General features: G+C 38.0%; 1 protein-coding gene across 1 annotated transcript in view; it reads left to right on the top strand.

The window, feature by feature from the left end:
• NSL1 (NSL1 component of MIS12 kinetochore complex) overlaps positions 1-7,628 on the top strand; it is a 36,049-nt gene extending 28,421 nt beyond the window's left edge. Inside the window, exons 5-6 of the mRNA XM_047076820.1 lie at positions 4,327-4,394; positions 5,920-7,628. Of these exons, the coding sequence (XP_046932776.1) occupies positions 4,327-4,394; positions 5,920-6,201 (350 nt within the window). The 3' untranslated portion in view covers positions 6,202-7,628. The remainder of the gene's footprint in view (positions 1-4,326; positions 4,395-5,919) is intronic.
• Positions 7,629-27,366: the final 19,738 nt, after the last annotated feature.

Here is a 27,366-nt window from a genome sequence, read left to right as displayed (position 1 = left end):
TCTTCCTTTCTGGTCAGTAATCCCTAGCCATGAGAGGTAACCACTATTCTGACTTACATCATTACATCATCGTATTTCTTCAGATACTCGTTCTCTGTTTGTTAACATGTGCAGTAAAGGAAAACAGAACTAAAAAGAAACAAACAGATCTTTGCAGCCAAAGCCATGTTTTATCAGTTAACAACTTTCATACTCCCTTTTTTCCAAAGACAATTACTTAGGAGCATTTCCAAAATTTTTAATTGAAAAAGTTTCTGGTACAGTATGTAGTTATTACAAAAGCAACAAAGCTGATGGAAAATATGTAATAGAAGACTTGAGACTGCTTTTAAATAGGACTAGAACCAAATGTTACTAAATTAATGGAAACATACAAAAGTAGAAATCTCATTTTTTTTTTAATTAGAGGTTTTAAAATATTTATTTTGAGAGAGAGAGAGCACCAATGAGGAAGGGGCAGAGAGAGGGAGACACAGAATCTGAAACAGGCTCCAGGCTCTGAGCTTTCAGCACAGAACCCAATGCGGGGCCCGAACCCAGGAACCGGGGACCATGACCTGAACTGAAGTCACAAGCTTAACTGACTGAGTCACCCAGGTGCCCCTCATTTTTTTAATAGAAATGATTTTCAAATACTTGCTATTATACGGGCGCCTGGATTGCTCAATCAGTTTAGCGTCTGACTTCAGCTCTGGTCATGACCTGATAGTTCGTGGGTTTGAGCCCTACATTGGGCTCTTTGCTGATAGCTCAGAGTCTGAAGGCTGCTTTGGATTCTGTGTCTCCCTTTGTCTCTGCCCCTCTCCCGCTCACGCTTTGTCTTTCTCTCTCTCAAAATAGAATAAACATTAACAATTATTTTTTAAATACTTGCTATTATTGCCACGCTAAATATTAAAAACTATATTTTTGTATAATGATAAATTATGTGACTATTAAAAATTTTAATATGAAAAATCTATTTAAAATTCCGATTCTATTTTTGGATTGTTCCTGTTTATTCTTACTCAGAATGTATCCATAAAGAGCAACCACGTATCTGCTCTATATTCTTGTTTTGGCCCAGTCTATCCTGTGTTCCTCATCACCTTTTGACAGTATGATCACTGAAGTCTTTTTAAGTAAATGTGTATACTGAATGTAGTCTGAATTATGGTGGAATTTCTAAGTAGGATTTAATTCCCTTATACCTTACCATGTTATAATATGGTGAATTATTTTGACATGACACTTTCAATAAGGCCATCTCATTTGTAGTAATACTGCACTTCCTAATTTTCACCATTTCAACAGCCTATACTTTGTCTTGGTAGGTTATCCATACTCCATTATTTCCTCTTTTTTTTTTGTCATATTCAAGTAATATAGACTGTTATTTCTTATAAAACACTAATTTTTCTTTTTAAAAAAAAATTTTTTTTAACGTTTATTTATTTTTGGGACAGAGAGAGACAGAGCATGAACGGGGGAGGGGCAGAGAGAGAGGGAGACACAGAATCGGAAACAGGCTCCAGGCTCTGAGCCATCAGCCCAGAGCCCGACGCGGGGCTCGAACTCACGGACCGTGAGATCGTGACCTGAGCTGAAGTCGGACGCCCAACCGACTGAGCCACCCAGGCACCCCAAAACACTAATTTTTCTATTTCTGCGTATGATCTTTTGTTTTCTATGTAGAATGACTTCTAATATAAATTTTCTTAAATCCAAATTTACTCAGGATAATAGGTACAATTATTTGAGTACTTCATTATATCTGTTTTTCCTTTGTATTTTTATTTATATGTACAGAAATACTATCTTTTTTTTTTTTTAGAATAGTAAAGGGGACTTTACGAAATATGTTCTAAAGGGGGAAGTTGAGTCTCAAAGGGTTGAGAAACTATTCTAAACAAATCAGTGCAATGAAGTTTTCCAGTTATTCTACTAGAACTGTTCAGGAGACTGTGGGAGTCTGTAGCAGGGGAATGCTCATTCAGGCAGAGGGTGGAATTTGTGGCAGAATCATGGAAATGTGAGGCTGTGCAGGACAAGTTTAACCTTTTCAAAAACTGGCTTGTTTCTGTGTGTTTCTGTGTGTCTTTCTTTTCTAACTGGTAAGTTCCTTGAGGGGCAGAGACCCTTTTTCCTTACTCTGAGTACCCAGTGCTGGGCCTAGTCCATGGAAAATACATAATAAATGTTGGAAGACTCAGCACCTCCCATACAGGTATGCAGGTTTGAGGGGGAGAGAATAAGTGAGAGCCTGGCTAGAAGCCAGACTGCCACAAGAGTCCCAAGGGATGGATCACTGATACGCCACGCTCAGAAGAAAATTTAATAATTGCCTAAGTACTTTGGGGATATATCCCCTAAATATCCCCAAATCTTAAAAGATTGGAAATTAGCATATTATTCTAAGGCAAGGGTCCTTAGAATACAGGGAGATTATTAATTTGGATAGAAAAAAATACATTGTTATTTTTACTAACCTCATACTGAAATTTAGCATTTCCTTCAGTGTTGAATGTAGATCATGGTGGTAGAATTAGCAGTACCTGTAACTTTTTGCTACTAAAAGCCACAGATATTTTCAATTTTAGTTATTGCAGATACCTCACAATATTGTTGATGCTCATTATTTTCGTATGATGGTAATTATTAGACCTGCCACTTGATCTTATTTAAATCATTAATAAAGAAGCACATGTATTACCTATCACAACACTTCAATAGTTGTATTTTAAATTTTATTGTAAAACACTCTAAAATTCTAGAGTAAGCAAAAGCGATGAATAATGACAGAAATCAGATGAGTGGTTGCTTCTTGTAGAGAAGGTTGGTTGGGAAAGGGGCACAAGGGAACTTTGTAGGGTGAAGGAAGTGCCCCATGTATGGTTTGCATATGTCAAAGGTGACTGAATGTTAAACTTGAGATCTACATTTTGCTGTATGTAAATTGTACCTCACTTAAAAAAACTAACACATTTAGAACTATTCTTAGAAAGGGTCTGTAGGCTTCATCCAAGTGCCAAAGAAATCTCTGGTAGCAAAGCGGGTTAAGAACCCTTTTTCTGAGGCCATCCTGTTACCTTTGCCTTTCCCTTTCTTTGAGTACCCTCTTTCTTCCAGGTGCTTTTGCTATTCGTTTCCTTTTTTTTTCTTTTTCCTAAATGTGGTCTACATTTTTGACCTAAGGAAAGTCAGAAAAGAAAATAGCAGCTATGAAAGAAATTTTTCTTGCTTGGCTTATCTGCCACTTTCTTGAAGCCAGTAAGGTTGTAGCTCTCCTAACATGGTTATATATTTGCTTAGATCTGAAGTAATTTCCAGTGAGAACTACTGTTCTAAAAACTAATTTGTAGATAATTTCAAAATGGAAGGATTTTTCTTATCCAGTTTTGCTTGGAGTTTAGTAGGATTTTTGTCCTTTTATATCATTGCATATGCGGTTCTGTTATGAAGTAGCCATGAACATTTATAACAAAGATTGGAAGAAAATAAAATGTATTAGGAATCAGTAAAGCACCAAGGAATTAGGAAAGAACAGATGAACATAAGGGAAGGGAAGTAAAAATAATATAAAAACAAGGAGAGGGACAAAACATAAGAGTCTCTTAAATACAGAGAACAAACTGAGGGTTGCTGGAGGAGTTGTGGGTGGGGAGATGGGCTAAATGAGTAAGGAGCATTAAGGAAGACACTTTTTGGTATAAGCACTGGTGTTATTCATAGGGGATGAATCGCTGGAATCTACTCCTGAAATCATTATTGTACTATATGCTAACTTGGATATTAATAAAAAATAAATAAATAAAATTAAAAAAAATAAATAAACATTAAAAATTTTAAATTAATATTATTGACAATCTATTCCAGATTTTTTTCCAGAAATTCCATTTAGTATCCTCAATACAATGTGATTGTTTATTCCAAATTCAAATGTGTTTTACGTGTATAAAATTCAGAGTAATAAATATCAAATATTAGCCTATATGTACTTTAAAATGGGATGATAGTGCTTGAAGATGTTAAATACAGTGGTAGATCACATATAGAACAAACATTAGGCTATTAGGGGCACATAGTGTTAGGACTACTCCTAATAGAACTCTTGTTGCCTATCATACCTATTAGTTTTACTCTACGGTTCTAACATTTCCATAGTCTTTTTATTTATCTAGATAAATTTAATGGGACACTTGTTATAATAGATTACAAAGTATGCTAAGAAAGATTGAGCTAAGGTGGGTAGTCTTAACGGATTTTTGTCCAAATAGCATCTGTGTATCTTTTATGACTTGGTATTAGATAAAGAACCTAAAATACTGTTTGGTGGTTTCTTTGCAGCCTCTCGTGTGGAAAATTTGAAATGCAGAGGAGAAACAATAGCTAAAGAGATCAGTGAAGCCATGAAGGTAAAAGCTACATGCTAACAGTTATAAAATGAATGAAATGTGTAGCTAGGTGTTCGTTTTCAACATCTATGTGTATTTTAGTCTATTGTAACAGGAATTCTCAGTAGTCTTTTAAGTAGATCTTTAATGAATTTATGAAGTGACAATAACATTCAGAATAACTACCATTTAATAGGAAGTATATGCCAATATATCTGACTTCTTTGAAGATTGGTTATATTTTTTAATTCTGAGATTTAGCGGTCTATCAGACAGTTTTGGATAATAATACCACCTAACACGTAGTGAGCATTTATGGGTCAGACACCATCTAACTGCTTTACATATATTATCTTAATCCTTAAAATAACACTATGAGATAGGTACTGCTAATTTCTGTGTTTTATAGTTGAGAAACTGCGGCTCAGAGAAGCTCTAGATTGCCCAAGTAAATGAGTCAGGACTTACACCCTGGATATTTGGCTCCCGAGCCTTTACTTCTTTTTTTTTTTTTTTTTTTTTTCAAGTTCTATTTATTTAGTTTGACAGAGACAGAGAGAGAGAGAGAGAGAGATCACACATGTGCACAGTGGGGAGGGGTGGAGAGAGAGGAAGAGAGAAAATCCCAAGAAGGCTCCTCGCTGTCAGTGCAGAGCCCTGTGTGGGGCTCAGTCTCACGAGCTGTGAGATCATGACCTGCGCTGAAATCAAGAGTCAGACGCTTAACCAACTCAGCCACCCAGGAGCCCCAGTATACTCTTAATCACTGTATTATGTATGCTGCGTATTCAATTTGGAGTCTTAGTATTATAATAAAATTGTTTATCTTCTCGACATTTATTTTATGCAAACAAGAAAACATTTGGATTTCTAGTACATGAAAATTATTTTTAAAAAACTCCTGAATCTTCCTTGTTCTGATAATTTTCTATGACATTCTTCTGTGGTTTGTATTGATTCCATCATTTTCTGGTGCTCATGCTTCTCCCATTGCATGTTCTTTATCAGGAGTTAGCAAACTAGTGAGCCAGGCAAGAACCCAGCCTGCACTTGTTTTTGTAAATAAAACTTCATGTCACAGCTCTGCCTATCCATTTACTTATTGTCTGTGGCTTCTTTACATTACGATGGCAGAGTTGAGTAATTGTGACAGGGATGTGAGGCCCTTTACAGGAAAAATGTACTGATCCCTGCCTGGTCTTGATGATCGGGATTTCCAAAATACTTACTATCCTAAAATATGGAATCTCAGACATCAAATCCTTGGCTCTGAAATTCTGTTAACTTCCTGTTGCCAAAGTTTTGTTTTATTTTATTACCAGACATTGTAGGAATAGAATATATCTTTTTAGTTTTAGTTTTTGGTTAAAATCTCTCAGCATTTAAAATTGGTATTTTAAGGTAAAAGCAAATATCCATGACCCAAATAATTAGGTCTTAGAAAAGCCTTGACCTAAAGAATTAAAATCTCGAATGTTGTATCTGTTTCTATGTGGTTGTGTTTCAAACTGAGATTAATGTTAAGTATTACTGTTGTTTGTTTAAGTCCTTGCCTGCATTAATTGAACAAGGAAATGGATTTTCCCAAGTTTTAAAGATGCAGCCTATTATCCAGCTCCAGAGAGTCCACCAAGAAGTCTTTTCCGCTTGTTACAAGCAACCAGATGTTAAACCTGAGAGCTTTATTACACAAATAGAAACCACACCAACAGAGACTTCTACCAGGAAAGCCACTGATGTGGTACTGAAAAGAAGGCAAACTAAAGACTGTCCCCAGAGAAAATGGTATCCGTTGCGGCCAAAGAGAATTAATCTTGACACCTCTTGACAGCTCTTTTTGTTTATCTTGCGAGTTGAAATTCGGCACTATCAACATTTAGATTACAGCCTAATGCCTAGACAGGGCTTCCTTTAAAAAGACAAATAACTCTTTAACTAGTGATTCCTTTATACAAATATAGTAGCTCTATGCTGACATAGAATGTAATCATTGTGTTTCCTTATCATTTTGTCTTTAGTGATGAAAAGCATATTTTTTGAATATTGGCACAAAGAGATCAGTGGGTATTAAGAGTGCAAACTTTTACTGTCCTTAAATGTAATCAACTCTTGGCTACCTTACAGCTTTTGTGGAATACCACGCGTAACACATTCTATTAGATTTCTGGTGTACATCTTTCTCTAAAAAAGAGCAGTGTAACAGGTATCTTTATTTAAATGCTAAAAGTAATCCTCTGTTCTGATTAGGAGCCAGGAGCAGATGCATTTGGGTTTTGTTTTTGTTTTTGTTTTTTTTCAATGCAGTTTTGACTTATCACATTGATATGCAGATGAGAAGACTGGCTTTGACTTTGTTACTCCAAGTTCAGCTAATTTGGATTTGTGGTGTTATTTTTAGGATTTTTGTGTTTTTGTTTTGTTTTGTAAGACAAAGAAGACTTATTTATATAAGACTTTCTGTTAGAAATAAAAATTGGCATGGAGCCAGTATTTCTTGTTCACACTTCTGTTCTCCACAGGCCTTTCAACTTTTAAATATTATTTGACTTAGGACTAGTAGTTTCTTTTTAGGGTTTTTCATTATTTCCACATGATTGCAGTTCAAAAATATATATCGCATTAATACATTAACAAATTGTCATTGCGGAACAAAAATAGATGTAGGCATACTGAACTATCTTACATTTAAGGATGCTTATTTATCAAGGACATAATTATTGGTAGAAGTCTGAGAAAGCTATTTGCCTATACTTCTAACATTTCACTACAGTTTCTTACAGCTCTTACTGTACCTCTTTGTCACAGTAATACAATGCAGACAGGGCCATCTAACTTTTCTCCTTTTGATGACTGTACGACTTCATTCACTTGCAGAGGAATTTACTAATCATGAGGTTGGAAAATCTGTACTTGCCTTGTTTATTATGACTTAATCATAAATGTCTAAATGTGACAGAAAATCTGTCTCATTGAAGAAAGTTTATAAAGCCACTGTATTTCACTCTGTATTTTAATGTTACAATTTGATATCTGTATATTTGTAACAGCAGTGTGTTTTTTATTAAAATAATGTACAAAGAACTGAAATCTTAAAACTATGTATTTTTTAATTATCTCAGGCATCTTGAGCTCAGCTTTAGTTGAATGGTAAATAAGCATCCTGCATTTCTCAACATACTAAATTTCACTTTAAAGTTGTTATGAGGCTAACAGGAGCACCTGGGTGGTTCAGTTGGTTAAGTGTCCGACTTCAGCTCAGGTCATGGTTTCGCAGTTCGTGAGTTCGAACCCCATATTGGGCTCTGTGCTGACTGCTCAGAGCCTGGAGCCTGCTTTGGATTCTGTGTCTCCCTCTCTCCCTGTCCTTCTCCTGCTGGCACCCTGTCTCTGTCTCTCTCTCAAAAATAAACATTAAAAATTAAAAAAAAAATTAAATTGTTGTGAGGCTACAGAATATTGCTATTCTAATATAGTGCTAAGTTTTTTATGGCATAAAATTCTGTATGAGGTGTTTCACTTCAATAGCCTATAAACAATTGTTAATTTTCCTGGATAATTGCATTGATGATTATATAAGAAAATGTCTTCCTTTTTTTAAGATGTCTATTTACTTATTTTTGAGAGAGAGAGAGAGAGACTGCATGAGTGGGGACGGGCAGAGAGAGAGGGAGACAGAGAATTCGAAGCAGGCTTGAGGCTCTGAGCTGTCAGTGCAAAGCCTGATGTGTTGCTTGAACTCACAAACCATAAGATCATGACCTGAGCCAAAGTCGGATGCTTTACCAAGTGAGCCACCCACATGCCCCTAAGAAAATGTCTTCCTTTTTTAAGAGATACATATTGAGATACATAGAATTTAATGACTTCATGTCTTGGATTTTCTCAGAAATATGTCAGCAAAGAAAAAAAGAATAGATTAAGTAAATGTGGCAAAAATCTTAATAATAGTGGATCTGTATAATGTAACCATTCCTCTACTCTTTTTTTTTTATTTTTTTTAACGTTAACTTATTTTTGGGACAATGTGAGAGACAGAGTGTAAGCAGCAGAGGGGCAGACAGAGGGAGACACAGAATCTGAAGCAGGCTCCAGGCTCTGAGCTGTCAGCCCAGAGCCGGACGCGAGGCTCGAACTCACCAACCGTGAGATCATGACCTGAGCTGAAGTCGGATGCTTAACTGACTGGGCCACTCAGGCGCCCTATGACTCTACTCTTTTGTCTGTTTGGAAATTTTTATAATTAAAAAAAAAAAAAAAAAAAAGTTTGTTATACCTTAAAGGTCCCAGACAGCTGAAACTTGAAATCCCTCAGAGAGCCCAAAGTTCCACTCCACAGTTATAGGAGAGTTCCGAATTAAAGACCACTGGACAAGACAGTATGTTGCCATTTTTAACTAGGATAAACATGGCTGATACAAGTAAAAGTATTGGTTAAGTATACGTTTCTAAGAGAGATTAGAAGTATTTTCTTCTAAGAAGAGAGATTGAATTCCTGCATAAAGCATGAATTAGCTAAGATGATGAAAAGGAAGAAAATCTATAGTTGTAGGCAGTATTGAAGGAAAACAAAATCAAACATCAGCCTCCTTGTGGTATAAAGAAGGCTGGGTTGCATGGAGTCTTAAAATTTCCTTTAAACAAAAAACAAAAACAAAAGTACAACACAGGAAGGTCAAATCCAGTTCCAAAGGAGAGAAAACACATTAAAGCAGCTGGTTTCTGGAAGAAGTGAAGGAAAATCTGTTTTCCATACTTCAGCCATTACAAACTATATTAGTGTACTTGAACTGCTGTAACAAAATATCAGACCGGGTGGCTTCAACAACAGAAATTCAGAAATTCAATTTCTCATATTTCTGGAGGCTTGAAATCCACGATGAAGAGGCTGGCAAATTCGGTGTCTGGTGCGGTCTCTCTTCCTTTGTGTATACGTAGGGGTAGAAGTGCTGGTATCTCTTCTTGTAAGGACATCAATCCTATTGGATCAGAGCCCCACCCATATAACCTCATTTAATCTTAAATTATTCCCTTAGAGGCCCCATCTCCAAATAGAACCACACTGGGGGTTAGGGCTTCAACTAGCGATTTTGAGGAGATGCAAATACTCAGTCCATAACAGTAGACAACAGAAATTTTATCCTAGCCCCCTTTCTCTGGGTCGTTATGGCTTGGGCTGCAATGGAGAACAAAGTCAATAAAATAAAACTTTTTGTTGGCTTCAAAATATGGCTATCTCTAAGACTGAATTTGTTTGACTTCTTTTGAAGGCTATGGTTTTTCCTTCTCTACCTTCACGTTGATTCATCCATTCAACAAATAAATGTTAGGCACCTACTCAGTTCAAAAGTCAGGTTCAGAGCATAGTCTCAGAGCCAGATCATCTATTGGTTTTGGCTTTTTTTTTTAATTTTTTAATGTTTATTTATTTTTAGAGAGAGAGAGAGAGTGTGAGTGAGGGAGGGGCAGAGACAGAGGGAGACACAGAATCCGAAGCAGATTCCAAGCTCTGAGCTGTTAGCACAGAGCCTGATGCAGGGCTTGAACCCATGAACCATGAGATCATGATCTGAGCCGAAGTCAGATGCTTAACTGAGTGAGCCACCCAGGCGCCCCTATTGGTTATTATTAAGAGTTAAATAACATTGGGCAAGTTACTTAACCTCTCTGTGTTGCTGTCTTCTCTAATGTAACATGGGAACGATGTTAATATTATTATGTGAAGTAAATGTGTTCATAATATAAAATCCTTAGACTACTACTTGGCACAAAGTTTACATAGCATTCTGTAAGCACTATTAATAGTTGGTTTGATGAAGGAAATGAAAACGTTTATAGGATAAACATTGTCTTCAAGAAGTTTATATTCTACTGAAGAGAATGACCATATGAACAATGATCATGCAAAGCAGTAAATGCTATATAGACGTATATGTGGCAAACTTTGAGAAGTCATGGAAGTCTTTGCGGAAGAGGTGACATTTCTGCAGTTTTGGATATTTTAGGCAAATAATCAGGAGGATTCCTGGCAATGTGAAGGGAATATCCCAAGGGATATCCCAAGGGAATATCCCAATCCCAAGGTTGTCAGACCAAATGCATGGTGTACTGAGGACCATCAGGTAAGGCTTGATGTATAGGTCTTGTCTAAAAAGATTTGTTATAAGGAAAATTAAAAAAAGAAAACAAAAACTTGTTATAGGTGAACTTGAACAGAGGCAGGGTCAGCTCTTAAGAACTTTGTACATTTTAGGTGATGAGAAGCCATTAATTTTGACAAAGGAGGTGAAAGGAAGTGGAGATCTATTGAATCCATTTTTCTCCTTGTGTAGCATTTACCCCAAAATAGCAAGAGTAAGAGAAACACACACTCATCTTCTGAAGAAACCAAGAGGTATGTTGCCCAGACCATAGCATATGAAGAAGGAATGTGTATGGAGGAAAGAGTAATGAATTAGCAGGTCAGAGGAAGATCAAGTCTAAGTGTCTGCAGAGAGAGACATTGGTAAGAGAAATTTGCCAATTTGCTCCCAGAATCTCTAGAACACTGAAGAATGGAGGACACTGCAAAAGGCTGAGATGAGATAGAGGAACCTAAAAATGAGATCATGTCTCCCCTCCACTCACTGTCAGTAATTGCCTCTGCCAAAGGAACTTACTTTCTGGAGAAAATTGAAATAAAGAGTCCCTGGACAGTAAGGGTGAAACTCAGGGGGGAAAAAAAAAGGTCAGAATAAAATGTTCCATTGGAATGGTAAGACTTGGAAGTTCCAGAATACTAGCAGTTTGGCTCATGTATCTTAGACGATCCTGTAGAGAAATTGAACAACCTATACAGATAGTGGTATTTGGAGATCCCAAACCACATGTCCAACTGACCACTCCAGTCACCCTACTGTAGCGCCATTTAGTGCCTAAGTCCCACTTACCTAGAACTTCCAGAAGCATTTTTGTATTTCACTTTCAAAAGTAAGTGGACATAATAAAAAACTGGAAGCAACCCAAATATCCATCAGTAGTAGAGTGAAAAAATAAATTATAGCATATACTTATAATGAAACCCAACACAATTTTTTTAATGAATTACTGATATACACACAACATGGATGAATCTCAAAGACATTATGTTGCATGAAAGAAGCCAGGCACAGAAGAGTGCATACGGTGTATGAAATCAGAATAGGCAAAACTAATCTATGGTGGTTATCCATGGGGAGAGGGGAGATATTAATTGGGAATAACCACCAGGAATTCTTTTAGGTGAAGGAAATGTCCTAGATCTTGATCTGAGTGTTGTTCACATGGCTGTATACATATGTGTAACTATTTAGCTATACACTTATTTACGCATTTTATATAAGTTTTAAAAAATAATAAATATACAAATTGAGATTCACCAGACATTTGAGGAAAGTCTAAATGCAGAGACCAAAGACTGAGTCCCATAAAGGCAGTAATCTTTGTTCTGATGTATCCCAAGCACCTGGAAAAGTACCTGGCATATGATAGTTTCTCAATTCATATTGATTAACTGAATGAATGAAAACAAGAACACAAAAACCAAAGAGAAAATAGGACCTCAGAAAAGCCAGAGATAAATACAAAACAAAGTTCCAGAATAATTGCTATCCTCCCAGAGGTAACAAGATATTCCATTCATTAAAAAAAAAAAGGGGGGGCGCCTGGGTGGCGCAGTCGGTTAAGCGTCCGACTTCAGCCAGGTCACGATCTCGCGGTCCGTGAGTTCGAGCCCCGCGTCGGGCTCTGGGCTGATGGCTCAGAGCCTGGAGCCTGTTTCCGATTCTGTGTCTCCCTCTCTCTCTGCCCCTCCCCCGTTCATGCTCTGTCTCTCTCTGTCCCAAAAATAAATGTTGAAAAAAAAAATTAAAAATTAAAAAAAAAAAAAAAAGTTCTCGATATTCTATTCATTTAAAAAAAAATTCTTGAAAATTAAAGGTGTAAAAGTTGAAAGAATTTCGGTATGAAGGCTGGAAGATAATAATGAAATTTTCCCAAAAGTAGAACCAGATTAAGAGATGACAATTTAGAAAAAATAAGAGTAAAGAGAATAAATTCAGAGGGTCCAATATCTAATTGATACCCTTTTCAAAAAAGTGCAGAAAAAAATCCAGGAGTCAAAATTCTTAAACATAATGCAGTTACCATATGACCTAGCAATTCAACTCTAAGTTCTAAACCTCAAAGAATTGAAGACATGTCTACACAATAATTTGTACATGAATGTTTGTAGCAGCAACTCAAATGTCTATCAACTGATAAGTTAATAAAATATGGTATATCCAATTGATGGGATATTATTTGGCAATAAGTACGGTACATATTAACAATGTGGATGAAACTTGAAAGCATGCTAGGTGACAGAAGTCACTCACAAAAGACTTTTGTGCAATTCCACTTACATGAAACCTCTAGAATTGGCAAATCTATAGGAACAGAAAATTGATTAGTGGTTGCCTAGGGATGGAGAAAGGGAGAGATTAGGAGGAATGGGGAGTGTATAGGGTTTCTCTTGGGAGTGATGAAAATGCTCTAAAACTGACATGGGCAGGGGCACCTGGGTGGCTCAGTTGGTTAAGTGTCTGACTTTGACTCAGGTCATGATCTGATGGTCCATGGATTCAAGCCCTGCATTGGGCTCTGTGCAGACAGCTTGGAGCCTAGAGCCTACTTTGGATTCTGTGTCTCCCTCTCTCTCTGCCCCTCCCCTGTTCACACTCTGTTTCTCTCTCAAAAATAAATAAACATTAAAAAAAAACATTGATGTTGGTGGTGGTTGATTGGTGAATATACTAAAACCCATTGAACTGTACCTTTTTTTTTTTAATTTTTTTTTCAACGTTTATTTATTTTTGGGACAGAGAGAGACAGAGCATGAACGGGGGAGGGGCAGAGAGAGAGGGAGACACAGAATCGGAAACAGGCTCCAGGCTCTGAGCCATCAGCCCAGAGCCTGACGCGGGGCTCGAACTCACGGACCGCGAGATCGTGACCTGGCTGAAGTCGGACGCCCAACCGACTGTGCCACCCAGGCGCCCCTGAACTGTACCTTTAAATGAGTGAATTAATATGGTATGTGAAATATATCTCAATTTAACAAGAGTAAAGAAATAGAAATAATATAAGACACTAGCCCCAGATGGATTCCAAAATTCCGAAAGGAAAAGGCCCCACTGAGTATTCAGCACAAGGAATGAAAAAAGACAAGAAACAAAAAACCAAAATCACCCATACCAAGGCCCATCACTGAGAAATGTTAGATAAAGAGAAGTTCCTAAAAGCTTCCAGTAGAGGGAAAAGATCATAAAGAGACATTGGCATGGCATCAAACTACTAAACACTAATTTTTAATCTAGAAGTCTCTGGAGCAATATAACCTGGAAACTCTCAGTATAAATGATTTGCAACCTAGCAATCTATACCTAGCCAAACTATCAATCAAGTGAGAGGTTAACCTAAAGCCATTCTCAAACATGCAAAATCTAAATAAGTATATATTTAAAAAATATATTTTGGGGGCACCTGGGTGGCTCAGTTAAGTGTCCAACTCTTGATTTCAGCTCAGGTCATGATCTCAGGGCCATGAGACTGAGCCCCAAGTTGGGCTCTGGACTGGAGCCTGCTTGAGATTCTCTTTCTGTCTCTGCCCCTACCCCCTTTTCTAATTTTATATATATATATAAACTACATATATATATGTAATTTATATATATATAATATATGTAATATATGTAAATATATTTACAATATGTATGTAAATATATTTAAAATATGTAAATATATATATAATTTACATGTTTATATGTATAAATATATAATATATATTATAAATATATATAAATTATATTTAAATATAAATATATATAAATATATAAATATATATTATATTATTAATATATAATATAATTATATATATAATTAATATATATATTAATATACTAGTATACTATTATATTATATATTATTATATATATTATATATTATATATACTATTATATATTATTATATATATTATATATTATATATACTATTACATATTATTATATATATTATATATTATATATATTATTATATATATTATATATTATATATATATTTTATATATTATATATTATATATATATTTTATATATTATATATTATATATATATTTTATATATATATATATATTACACACACATATATATATATATTTAACGCCAAAAACATGCTGTTTGGGACACTGCTAGTGAATGTGCTCTGCTACATAGGGTAAACAATAAAGCAGCAACCATGGGGTCTAGCAAAGAGGCTACAAGATGGAGAGTGGCAAGCTCAAGTCCACAGGACACTTCAGCAAATCTGGAGAAGAGTCCAGTCAGACCAGGTTGGAATATGAATATGTAGGACTAGAGAAGAGTATTTTCAGGAAGAGGAAATATAACTGACAAAATGAGTGATGGTTTACCTGGAAAATTGTATAAAGGAGATGTTGTGTGGTATTCAGATGTTCAGAGAAAGAAAAAAATCAGGCAATTATTCACTATAGTAAAAGCAGAATATTGTACAAGAAAAGAAATGTAGTCATAGTCACAAATGAGTCACATAGCCTCACAGTGACCCGTATTTATATAGACAATAAGGAACACCTCAAATCTGAATTCAATAAAAAATTGGAAGAGTTCTATTAGGATGAAAGGATTGGGAATTAGTAGAGGAAGGACACTGGGCAGTCAGGGCAGATAGTGGTCAACACACTGGAGCAGCTAGGGTGACAGGGACTGGGCACAGAGGGAGCTTCAATGCCAGCCAATATAGAAGTTCATTTTGTAGAGTTGAAACAACTCATTTGGTTGTAACTGTGTCACCTGAATATCAGCCATGAAATGGGAATGCTGGGGAGTGAAATCTTCACCACAATGAAAAGTCAGTGCATGATCTCTGAAATAGCTGAATCAAAAGACAGCATAATGTGGATATTATTCAAGTAAATACCAGAAAAAAGAAAAAAAAAAAAAACAGCTAAGAGAGTGGAAAGTGAATGAACCCAGGTGGGTGAAGCAGGCCAAGGGACTGGTGTTTTTTGCTTATAAGCCTTATAGATTTGATTCTTTATGTGCATGTAATACTTGCATAAAAATAAATTTGATTTTTAAGTGATTTAAAAACTCACACAGTATGCAAGTGAATATGAATAATCTTTGACTCTATCTTCCATTCTCCCTATCATTAAGAATTAAGAGACAAATTACACCCCAGGGGCTTTTACAGGGTTTCAGTTCCATTATCTCAGTATATTTCAGATAAGTCTTGTAGATTTTGTTTTTAGCTGAGGGTTTTAGTTTTGGTTTCTTTGGAGGGTTGGGTTTTTTTCTGACCTATTGTTTTGCAAATAGATTCCATTATCAAGCCTCTACATACCAAAATGATGAAAAAGTATCTTTCTAGAGAACCACTGGAGACGTTGGTGAGATTTTATGAAAGGATTTGGGGAAGCTAATGTTCTATTCCTTTGAAACTTCAGAGCTCAAGAGTCCTCCCATAATTCATTGCTTGTACCCTGTGGGCTTTTCACTAATATTGGTTGAATGAATGAATGATTTCATACTACAAATTTCTGACTTGTCGGTTCCCCCTAGATCACAATCTCACACGTTAATGACTTGGCATTCATGTTCATATTCATTATTAATTGAGGTTAGGAGATGGGCTAACTACCACGAGAGGAGGGGAGTGGAGATATGGAAGGGGGTGGGGTCTAAGGGATCTAAGAGACTGGCAAACTTGCCTGAATGAGAGCTTTAGAGTCTCCTGGCTACTGAAGCTGACGTCTAATCCCCATATCCCTGAGGATGTCAGAGCAGAAGGTGGCATTCACACCCCTCGGAATTGACTCCATGGTTCTAGCGGATGTATTTTCCCTCCAGCCCTCCTTTCTTTTGGTTGTATTCCTTTGACTTCTGTGTGGCCTGGCATAGCCAGAGAAGACAACCTGACCCCTCAGGGTCCCCTGATCTGGCTAATCCCCATGTCTGTGAAGGATCAGTCTGTATTTTCACACCTCATTCAGAGAATGGCTCCCATGCCTTTGGGTTCCTACCTAGTCACAGATTTTAAGGCCTCCCTTGCTGCCCACATGTGTGGCTCTGTGGCCCACTCCTGCCATGATGGCCCTGGAGCTCTCCGTCCATTTCTGTTCCTGGTGCTACCTTGATGGGAATCCTCTCCGTGCCCCTCCTCACCAGTTGGTAAGTATACAAAACTTGAGCATTTCACTTTTTTTGTTCCTTCAAACTCTTCTGAGGTTTGGTTTCCCCATGAAGCAGCCAGTGGTTACCCTCCCTCTCAGAGTCCTTGCTGGCTGCATCACCCAACTGCCTCTCTGTCCTCCCCTGCCCTTGGCTGCACCGTTGGTTTGGTTACTTGTTCCTGGGTTAGAGCTTCCTTGCCCCTTTGTTCCTGCATTTCAACCTCCTTTTCTTTTGAGTCATTTTGCAGCTCAGCATCTCCCAGGATAGTAGGTAGAAAAAGGAGAAGAAGGATGCATTGATCTGTGTATCTTGCTTCATTTCTCTCCCTAATTAAAAAGAAAAAAAAAATGGTGGACAAAAGGTTAAAATAAGTGTGGGTATGAACTTTTGCTGACATCTGCCCACCTCTGATCCTGTGTGGGTATAGAAATTAGGGGATCACAGGGGCAGAATAATAACATTTGGACAACTTGTAGGACACCTCTGCTCCAGGTCCCGAAAACCCCACCCTCAGAGTCTTGTGGTCTTTCCCACTTACGTGCCAAACAATATTTTAAAGTCATTTTTCATACATGCATTCTTTTATTCCATAAATGCCCAGTGGGTCCAAATAGTGTGCTAAGGTATGTGTGGATATGCACATGGCATAGAGCCTTCCCACAAGCAGTCTGCCGTTGGTCATGAGAGAATCCAATAGAGTGGTACAGGGGGAGCGGAGGGAAAGATCCAGGATTGGGGGGGAGGGGGGACACATCTTACTGTTTGCTGGGGTTCTAGGGTCCCAGAAGGAAGAGGAGAGCGAAACCCATAGGTTTCTGAGACTTCTGAGGAATTAGCTACTTGCAAGAAATTGGCTTCAGAAGCTATGATGGAGTACTAAGGAATTCCTGTACTTTACTGGCAAATTTTGATACCGCAATTTCTCTTTGTTGTTATAAGCCCAACCCAAGAGCTTTTCTTTTTTTTTATTTTTTTAAAAAATTTAAAAAAATGTTTATTTATTTTTGAGACAGAGAGAGACAAAGCATGAACAGGGGAGGGTCAGAGAGAGGGAGACACAGAATCTGAAACAGGCCCCAGGCTCTGAGCTGTCAGCACAGAGCCCGATGCGGGGCTCGAACTCACAGACCGTGAGATCATGACCTGAGCCAAAGTCGGACGCTTAACCGACTGAGTCCCCCAGGTGCCCCAGGACTGTTCTTTTAAAGGAAATCATCAGATTTGGCAAATGATTGCTTCTCTAGAAATACTGCTTATTAAGATGAATCCTCATTTCTTTTGTCCTCTACACCCAAAGGGAAGAAAAGTTCAAGAACACAAATAAATGTTTCATTCTTTCTGCCTGGGTGATGGACTCTGTGACCCCTATCTCCCAACCCTAGCACCCCCAGGCTGCCCTCCCTGAAACACTGGACTTAATTTGCTGGGAGTTCTGCCCAGACTCCTTTCTCCCCCTTCCACTAGCTGTTATCTAAGTCACAGGGAAAAGAAACAGAAGAGGGATAAGCTGAGATGTGGCAACAAAGGGACCATGATCGGATCTATCCCCTATATTGTCTATGAAGGTATTACACTCTCTGGGGATCTCATCAAGTGGTATATATAATATGCAGAGAAACCCGTGGTTCCCTTCACTATTTAATACATCAGATCAGTGCCTTAGAATTCTCAGAAACCATTTGTTTTCCTCTAACAAACTCCTTTTCTCTTTCATATCTCCCCGTAAATCTGATTTGAAAAAAAAAATTGTTTAAACAAACCCATGGTGTCAGATTTGTTCTAGCAACATGGGGTCACAATACATTCTACTCTTGGCAGTTCAAGATAAAAATTACCCAAAGAAAAGGAAGAGATTAAATGAAGCCACAGCTCTAACAGTGCAGCACAATTGGGTGAAAAGCTATTAATATATAGTGTGAACTTTAGAACTGTTGAAAGGAACATACTTTTTATTTTATTGTTTTATTATTTTTAATGTTTATTTACTTTTTGAGGGAGAGAGAGAGACAGAGTGCGAACAGGGAAGGGGCAGAGAGAGAGGCAGACACAGAACCCAAAGCAGGCTCCAGGCTCCAAGCTGATGCAGGGCTCGAACCCACGAACCACGAGATCATGACCTGAACCGAAGTCAGACGCTTTACCGACTGAGCCACTCGGGCACCCCGGGAACGTACTTTTTAAACAAATATATGAAGAGTCCACTATATGCCCAGAATTGTACAAAAATACTTTCCCTATAAATATTTAAATGTAATTTTATCAACATTTTTGCTGAATGTAATAGTAATAAAATACTAGTAGTCACCATGTGTTGAGTGCTTCCTATGTGTTAGGAACATGCTAAGAAGTCCACATGCATCATCTCATTAAATCTCAAACAATCCATGAGATAGAGGCGATCATCTCCATTCTCATGATGCAAAGATAGAGGTGAGAGTGTTCACACCCAGCCACTTTCCCAAGGGTCTGCTGACTATCATAGTAGGGCAAGTCTGTAGAACTCCAAGCCCTGCCTATGTCTCTCCCCAAGGTCCACAGGTCCTGGGTCTCAAACCTCCTTGCCATTACGCCACAGCTACCTTGCTGGCTTTTCTTCCTCTTCTCCTCCTCCTCCTCCATGACTCATGGCGACATAGGTTAACAACAAATATTTCTCAGCCTCCTATGAGTTAATGAACAGCTAATATTCCCAGATAATAGCAGCGTCTAAGAAACTGCCCACAGTGGTTTAAAGCAGTTGATTATCTTAAGGAGATTCAATACGGTAGTCTCCCCACCGCCCCCTCATCTGTGGTTTTGCTTTCCTTCATTTCAGTTATCAGTCGGCCGTGTTCTGGAAGCAGATGATCCTCCTTCTGGCATCTTGTCAGAAGGTCAATAGTTGCCTATCCCTGCATCACAGTGCCTGCATTATTCACCTGACTTCATGCCATCGCGTGGGTATTTGATCATTCTGTATCATCGCAAGAAGAAAGGTGAGTAGAGTACAGTAAGATATTTAGAGAGACCACATTCACATAACTTTTATAACAGTATGTTCTTATAATGGTTCTATTTTATTATTAGTTATTTGTTATTACTACTAATAATATTACGGTGCCTAATTTTTAAGTTAAACTTTATCACAGGCATGTCTATATAGAAAAAACACATAGTGTGTATGGGATTTGGTACTATCCATGGTTTCAGGCATCCACTGGGGGCCTTGGAACATATCTCCTGAGGGGAAGGGGGAAGCTCTGTATGTCCTTTTGCTGCCAATTGCTTGGGAAATAGCCAACCACCCCTTCATTGTAGGAAGCTAACCATCGTGTCTGTTCAGAATTACATTATAGGAAATTCTGAACTGGCAAACTGTGACTTAATAAGGTTTTAAAGCAACTTCCAGACAGCTGAGTCATCAAGTGTTTTTGGAAAATTATGTGCCGTACATTGAATTCATTGCCCTATCTCTGCACTGGCATAAGGTATTTATCTGAATTATAAAAGAAATGATTTTAGTTGATAGCTGCTCGAAATTGTCTTCCAAATTTATGTACCCTCTGTGACCAGAAGATATTCTGCAAACACTGACCTGACTTATTTTTGTTTCCCCAGTTTACTGTTGTTCCCTCCTGGCCTTCCATGTCTAAGGCAGAGCCCTAAGGCTCACTGCCGCTCAGTAATGAGGAGGGGGATATGGGCCCTGCTTGGAAGAAAGGGCTGTGGGACAAGTGGACATCAGGGCAAGTCCTGAAAGCCTTATTCTGTTTACAGAGAGAAGGATTTTCTAAAGTCCATTAACCTCCATGTAACACGTCAAGAGCCAGGGCTCGGAGACTAGCTATAGGTGCAGTCTAGGAGAGGAAGGAGACCTTTTCCCTCTGGCCCCAATGAACTGTAAGAAGATGAAAAAAAATGAAGCTGGTAGACTCAGAGTACCCCACTTCCCCTCTCTGGGGAGTGGTCTCAGACTCTGAAAGGACACAGCCTGGAAGCACATTGTCCCTGTGCTCCTCATCTAACCACAATCAGACAGGAGGGTAAAATCAGTGCCGTGTGGTCCTCCACAATTCAGCCCCTGAACCTGCCTTAGCCCTGTTGTTTCACAGAAGGCATTTGGAGATCCGCACGTGCTGTGGAGGATTGTGGGAGTAGCCAGTGGAGGTGGCTGGCAGCCTGTGAGAGGGACACTGGGGAGAGTGACTGAATCATCCTACACTGGTCTGGACACTAAAGGGGAATCACAGCCATCCTTGCAGGTAACGCAGTGCCCGTGGGAGCTGAGGTGAGCCGTGCCAGGGAGGGCCACAAACCTGAACTAGATCCCATAAATCACAGTGTCAGATGTTCCCAGACACAGGTGGACAGGAGCATCTCCATGGAAGCTGGAGACACCAAAGAAGGTACAAGGCTCTGCACAGATGGCCCTAGAAACCCTTCTTCCCCCTACATCCATATGCAATCGCAGCGAGAAACAAGGAAATCGAAAAGATACTAAGTCATCCAAAAGAGCCAGAGTTACCACCTAAAAAGTGTTTAAATAATTGGATCGAGTTGGATTTTCTAAGTTGGACTAAGGCTAGTGTTTATTATTTTTTTTCTCCTGTCAACCAACAGAGTAGTAGTTTACAAGGGTGACCTGATCGCTTCAGATGGGTAACTGCCAGTCCTGACACCGTTTATTTAATAGTACCTCTTTTTAATAGTGCCTACTGGTTTCATATGCCACATTTTCCATTTAGTAATATCTAATATATATTTGGGGTCTGTTTCTATTCTGTTCCATTCATATGCCCATACCAAACCGCTTTAGTTTTTACAGTTTTAAGATATATTTATTTTCTCTTAAGACCATGCCTCCTCCGCTTGTTATCATCATTTTTTCAGAAAGTTCCTGGCTGCTTCTGCGTATTCCCACACATGAACTTTAAGTTCATAGACTTTAAGTTCATAGACTCAGGGGCGCCTGGGTGGCGCAGTCGGTTAAGCGTCCGACTTCAACCAGGTCATGATCTCACGGTCCGGGAGTTCGAGCCCCGCGTCAGGCTCTGGGCTGATGGCCCAGAGCCTGGAGCCTGTTTCCGATTCTGTGTCTCCCTCTCTCTCTGCCCCTCCCCCGTTCATGCTCTGTCTCTCTCTGTCCCAAAAATAAATAAACGTTGAAAAAAAAAATTAAAAAAAAAAAATTCATAGACTCAGATTCAAGAAGAGGTGGGTGTGGGGGCTACACAAAGGCCTGGATGCTGAGAGGCAGGGTTCAATGCGGGCCGCCACAGTAGTCTTAAAAACTTCCGGTACGCGCTACATCTTGAGTCACTGACACAATGCTAGGCTCACCGTAGATTCCCAGCAAACATCTGTTGAATGGCTACTACTGAACCATCTGGCTAATAACATTGCATACATAAGCAGCACCACTGGAAACGTAGAAGTTCAGTTTCTGAAGACAAAGTCTGAGAAACTACGCTTGCTGCTCTCATGTGTTGGGGTCATTTACACCTCAGTTAGACCCCATTCTACTTCTTGGAAGGCATCCTACTTCTTGGAAGGCATCACCTATTATTATGCCTCAGGAAGACATCCTTCCTGAGAATCTATTCAAAATACACATTAAACCAATAAATAAGTTGCAGCATTTATGTTCTGTGGAAACAAAGGGGAAGTTCTTTGAGGAGAGTGGTTAGTGTAGAGGGAGGCCAGGAGGTTTCATTGTTCTAGTGAGTCAGGGAAGACTTCCTGGAAGAGAAACCCTTTGAGAAACCCTTTGAATGATGGGAGAAGATAGAGGTTGATTGGGGATATTCTGGGCAAGTGGTATGACCTAAAAAGGAATATCCAAGACACAAGAGGAAGATGGATGAAAGGGTTGGTGAAGAGCTACAAAAAATGGAGGGCCATATGGGGAAGGTGTTTGACAGGATTGTGCCGGCGCTTTCTGCAAAAGCTTTCCAGTGCCTGAAACACTTTTGCAAAGGTGAACATTTATTGAGTCTGAGAACCCAGAAGGAGATCACTTCGGCATTGTCACTCCACTGCTCGGGCTCCCATTCCCTTCCATTCCAGAAGGGAATGGAAGCCCTTTCCTTCTGGAAGGGTTCACGTTGAGGCACAGGATGAGCATGACTGTATCGCAGGTTCACAGGTGCCAGAGTGCAGCAATGCACAGCCTCAACAACACAGGTTTAAAAGTGGTTTCCCTGGGGTGTCTGGGTGGCTCAATCGGTTGAGCATCCAACTGTTGATTTTTGGCTCAGGTCATGATCCCAGTATTGTGGGGATCAAGCCCTGCATTGGGCTGCATGCTGAGCGTGGACTCTGCTTGGGATGCTTTCTCTCTCTCTGTCTCTCCCCTGCTCACTCACTCATGTGTGCTTGTGTGTGTGCGTGCATATTGTGTGCATGCTCACACGTGCTTTCTCAAATAAAATAAATAAAAACAAAAGTGGATTCCTTGAAAAGAAACACTGATACTAAGAGGAGGCAACCTGGGTGAGCCCCAACTGCCTGGAGCTCTATTCCATGTTGAGTAAAGCTGCCTATAGGAAGCCTGAGCTCCTTGAAGAACATAATACACAGGGCATGTCCCCTGCCAGAGAGCACCCTGCAAGGGGCAATGTGGGTTCCTCCGACCATTCTTTGTGACCACCCATTTCACAATGAATGTGGGAAGAAGTGGCTGGGAAATGGCAGGAAGCAGGCACTGTTTTCCCTGCTTGATCCAACACTGCTGAGTAACCAGCAAATTCCTGGAACTGCCTTTACCATTTGTGGCTCTTATTTGGAACCACACTCTTGAGTCAGACAGCCAGGAAGGCTTACTAAATATTTGCCACATGTAGAATCCTCAGCCAGTTTCCATAAAAAGATGCATGAAGTCACAAGTGAAAGTAAGCCCCAAAAGTCATCTATCTAGTTCCCCTGCTATCAGGAAAGAGAATGCCAGATAACCAAGCCAATTAGTTATTAGGAAAAATGTGCCTTGGTCTCAGCCCTTAGAAGTTTCTGGGAATACCTCAAAGTGATAAAATAATTGGGAAATGAGACCCAAACACCATGGAGAAAGAGGATTGATTCGCCCTGGAGAAAATCAGGTTGAAGGCACAGTGTTTTAGTTCTATGGAAGATTCTGAGGCGGAAGAGAGAGGTCAACACTTCTCTTCCTCTGCTGGGGAGAGAGCAAGAGGAAATGGGTCTAAAGAACAGCATGTGGAACTGAAAATAAACACAAAGCACTGACAAACATCAGCATTATTACATCCTGGAACACCAAGGGTAGGTATAGACTCTTCATTAAAAAAAAAAATCTATCCGTTATACTCTTGTCTGAACACAGACCAAAAGAGATCTAGAACAACCTCTCCAAAGTACTTCTATGTTATGGTTGTTAACAATAATTATTTATTAGTTAAATACCTAATAGTTTATTAATTATCAATAGTAATTATTATCATTATTATTTCTAATTCTCTATAATAAATGGGTTTCATTTTATGCTAAGATAAGAATTCTTAAAAAAATTTCTTCTAGTCTTCTGTGACTTAAAAAAATTATAGTTAGACTTTTAATAAAGACTGGAATTGCCTGGTATATGAAAATGTGAGATATAAAATTTCACTACTTTTATGTAGATAAGTTGTATGGCCCTTACTTTAAAAATAACATAGGGTATTATTTATACTTGCTTTTTTTTTAAGTCCTGTTATATTACACAGTCTACTGAAACTATCACCTGGCTTAAAGAAACAAAAGTGCAAAACTCACTGGAGTGTTGCACACTTCCATAAAACAAATCATATTTTTAAAACACATTTTTCGGTTGTTTTGCTAGTTCATGTCCCACACTCAACTGACATGCATTTGGAAATCACTTCATAGCATGAGTTTATCAGTATTCTAAATGATTCTTTTAATCTGTTCTCAACAAATTGGTGATTTGCCTAATGTACTACTTTTGGTGAATTTGGTCATTTGAAATAGAATTCTAACGATATTCACTATGTGAACTAGAATATCAATAAAAAAGAGGCACTTTGCCTACAAGCCAAGATATAGATGTAAAGTAACAATAACAACACAGTTCTGGTCTGAAGCACGGACATGAAGCCACCCAATGGTTTATCAGATATGTGCATTATGATACCAAGCAATGCACCAAAATAGGGCAGATGTTAGAGGACAATGGAAAAAGGCAATCACTTCCGGCTGGAATGATCAAGATAGTCTCCTAAGAGGGAGCATTTGAGCCACATTTAGAACATAAGTAGGATTTTGATTGACCAAAAGCATTCTAGGCAAGGGGAATGACATGAGCAAAAGTGTAGAGGCAGGGGCCAACTTATTAGGGAACAGTGAGGCATTGACATAGCTGAATTAGTTAAATCAGAAGTATATCATATGAGCTTTAAATGTTATTCTAAGGTTGAGGACTGCATTTTTCAGAAAATGGGAAGTCATTGGAGGTTTTGTTTTTTTTGTTTTTTTTTTTACCCAAGTGTGTGTCTAATTACTTGTGGCACTATGCCAGATGGAGATACACCAGAATTACCCAAAGACATATTCCTGACTTTCCTATTCGGATGCATCACCAGGGTTACTACATATGTAGGAACAAAAACAAGGACAAAAAAAAAAAAACAGAAATAAGAGGGAAAAAACAAGTTTGAACAATTGGTAAAGAAAGTCTCAACTACATGTTTTAAAAAGTACAATTAGGGAGGAAGGAAAATATTTAATTGACCCTCAAGTTTAATAGAACTCAGGGAAATGCAAATCAAGACCACAAAATAACATTTTCCACCTACTAGACAGACAAAAATTAAGATATCTGACAATGATTGGTAGAATAATTAGACAAAAATCAACATGGATATAGAAGAACTCAACAACACCATCAAATAGATATTTTTGGAACATCCCACCGAACAACAGCAGAATACACATTTATTTCAAGTGCCTGTGAAACATATAGCAAGATGGACTATGTCCTGGACCATGAAACCAACCTCAACAAATTAAAAAGAATTAAAATCACAGAATGTATTTTCTGACAACATGGAATCAAACTAGAAATCAATAACAAAGATAACAAGAAATCTTCAAATACTTGGACTAAACACTCTTCTAAACAACCCGTGGGTCAAATAGGAAATTTCAAGAGAAATTTTAAAAATACCTGAACTGCATGAAAATGAAAATAGAACATATCAAAATTTTCATGACACAGCTAAAGCAGTGTTAAGAGGGAAATTCATAGTGTTAAATGTCTCAAGCTTTCACCTTAAGAACCTAGAAAAAGAAGGGAAAAAGCCAAAAGCAAGCAGAAAGAAGGACATAATAAAAATCAATGAAATTAAAATCCAAAAACAACAGAGAAAACCACTGAAACAAAGAGTTGATTCGTTGAAAAGATAAACAAAATTGACAAACCTCTAGGAAGACTGACCAAGGAAAAAAAGAAGGCACAGATGACCAATATCAGGAATGAAATGTAATATACTAGAGAACCTCCAGATATCAAGAGAATAATAAAGGAATGCTATGAGCAATTATACACACATAGGGCAACTGAGATGAGATGGACCAATTTCTAGAAAAATATTAACTACAACAACTCACCCAATATGAAACAATTTTAATAGCCTTATAAATACTAAAGGAATTGACTAAAGACCCCCTCCCCCCAAATCTCAAGATCCCAGTGGTTTCACTGGAGAATTCTAAACATTTAAAGAAGAATTAACACCAATTTTATACAATCTGTTCCAGAAAAAAGAAGAGGGGGCATTTCCCATTTCATTTTGTGAAACTGGACAAAGTCTCTTATTCCAGAGGTACAAGTCAGTTTCAAGTCAATTTCAATATTTGAAAATCAATATAACCCACTTCACAGACTAAAAAAGAAAAATCACACATATCAATTGATGAGGAAAAACTATCTGAAAAAATTCAACAATGATTCATGATAGAAACTCCCAGAAAAACAGGAATAAAGGGGAACTTTATTTCCCTCAATTTGATCAAGAGCATCTACAAAAACAATACAGCTAACATTGTACTTAATAGTGAAAGACTGAATGCTGTCCCCTCTAAGATCTGGAACAAGGCAAGAAAGTTTTCTCATATTCAACATAGTGCTGAATATTTTAGTCACTGCAGTAGGCAAGAAAATAAAATAAAAAGTATACAGATCAAAAAGGAAGAAATGAAACTCTCCATATTTGCAGATGACATGATTGTTTACATAGAAAATCCCAAGTAATCTACAAAAAATTCCTAAAACTAATAGGTGAGTTCAGCAAGTTCACAAGACACAGGATAAACCTACAAAAATCAAATGAATACATGGATGCCAAAATTTAAAATTTTTAAATAGTAACTCAAAAGAAATATTTAGGTGTTACTCTAACAAACACATAAAGACTTACATGCTAAAAGCTACAAAATGTTGATGAAAGAAATAAAAAATCTAAATAAGTGGAGAGACATACTATGCTCATGGATTGGAAGACTCAACCTAGCAAAGATGCCTATTTTCCCCAAATTTATGTACAAGCTAAATGCAATTCCTATGAAAATTCCAGAAAGATTTTTTTGTAGATATACACAAGATTATTCTAAAATTTATATGGAAAGACAAAGAAACTAGAATAGCTGAAACAATCTTGAAAAAGAGGAAGAAACTGGAAGGAATCTATGAAATTTCAAGACATTATATAGCTATAGTAATATATATTTATATTTATATAATATATATTTATATAACATATA

This window comes from Lynx rufus, unplaced genomic scaffold, assembly GCF_022079265.1.
Source record: "Lynx rufus isolate CCGP_SWC_20201006 ecotype Redwood Valley unplaced genomic scaffold, mLynRuf1.p SCAF_15, whole genome shotgun sequence".
NCBI lineage: Eukaryota > Metazoa > Chordata > Mammalia > Carnivora > Felidae > Lynx > Lynx rufus.
The sequence above is the reverse complement of the archived record's forward strand: the minus strand, read 5'-3'. Positions and strand labels throughout refer to the sequence as shown.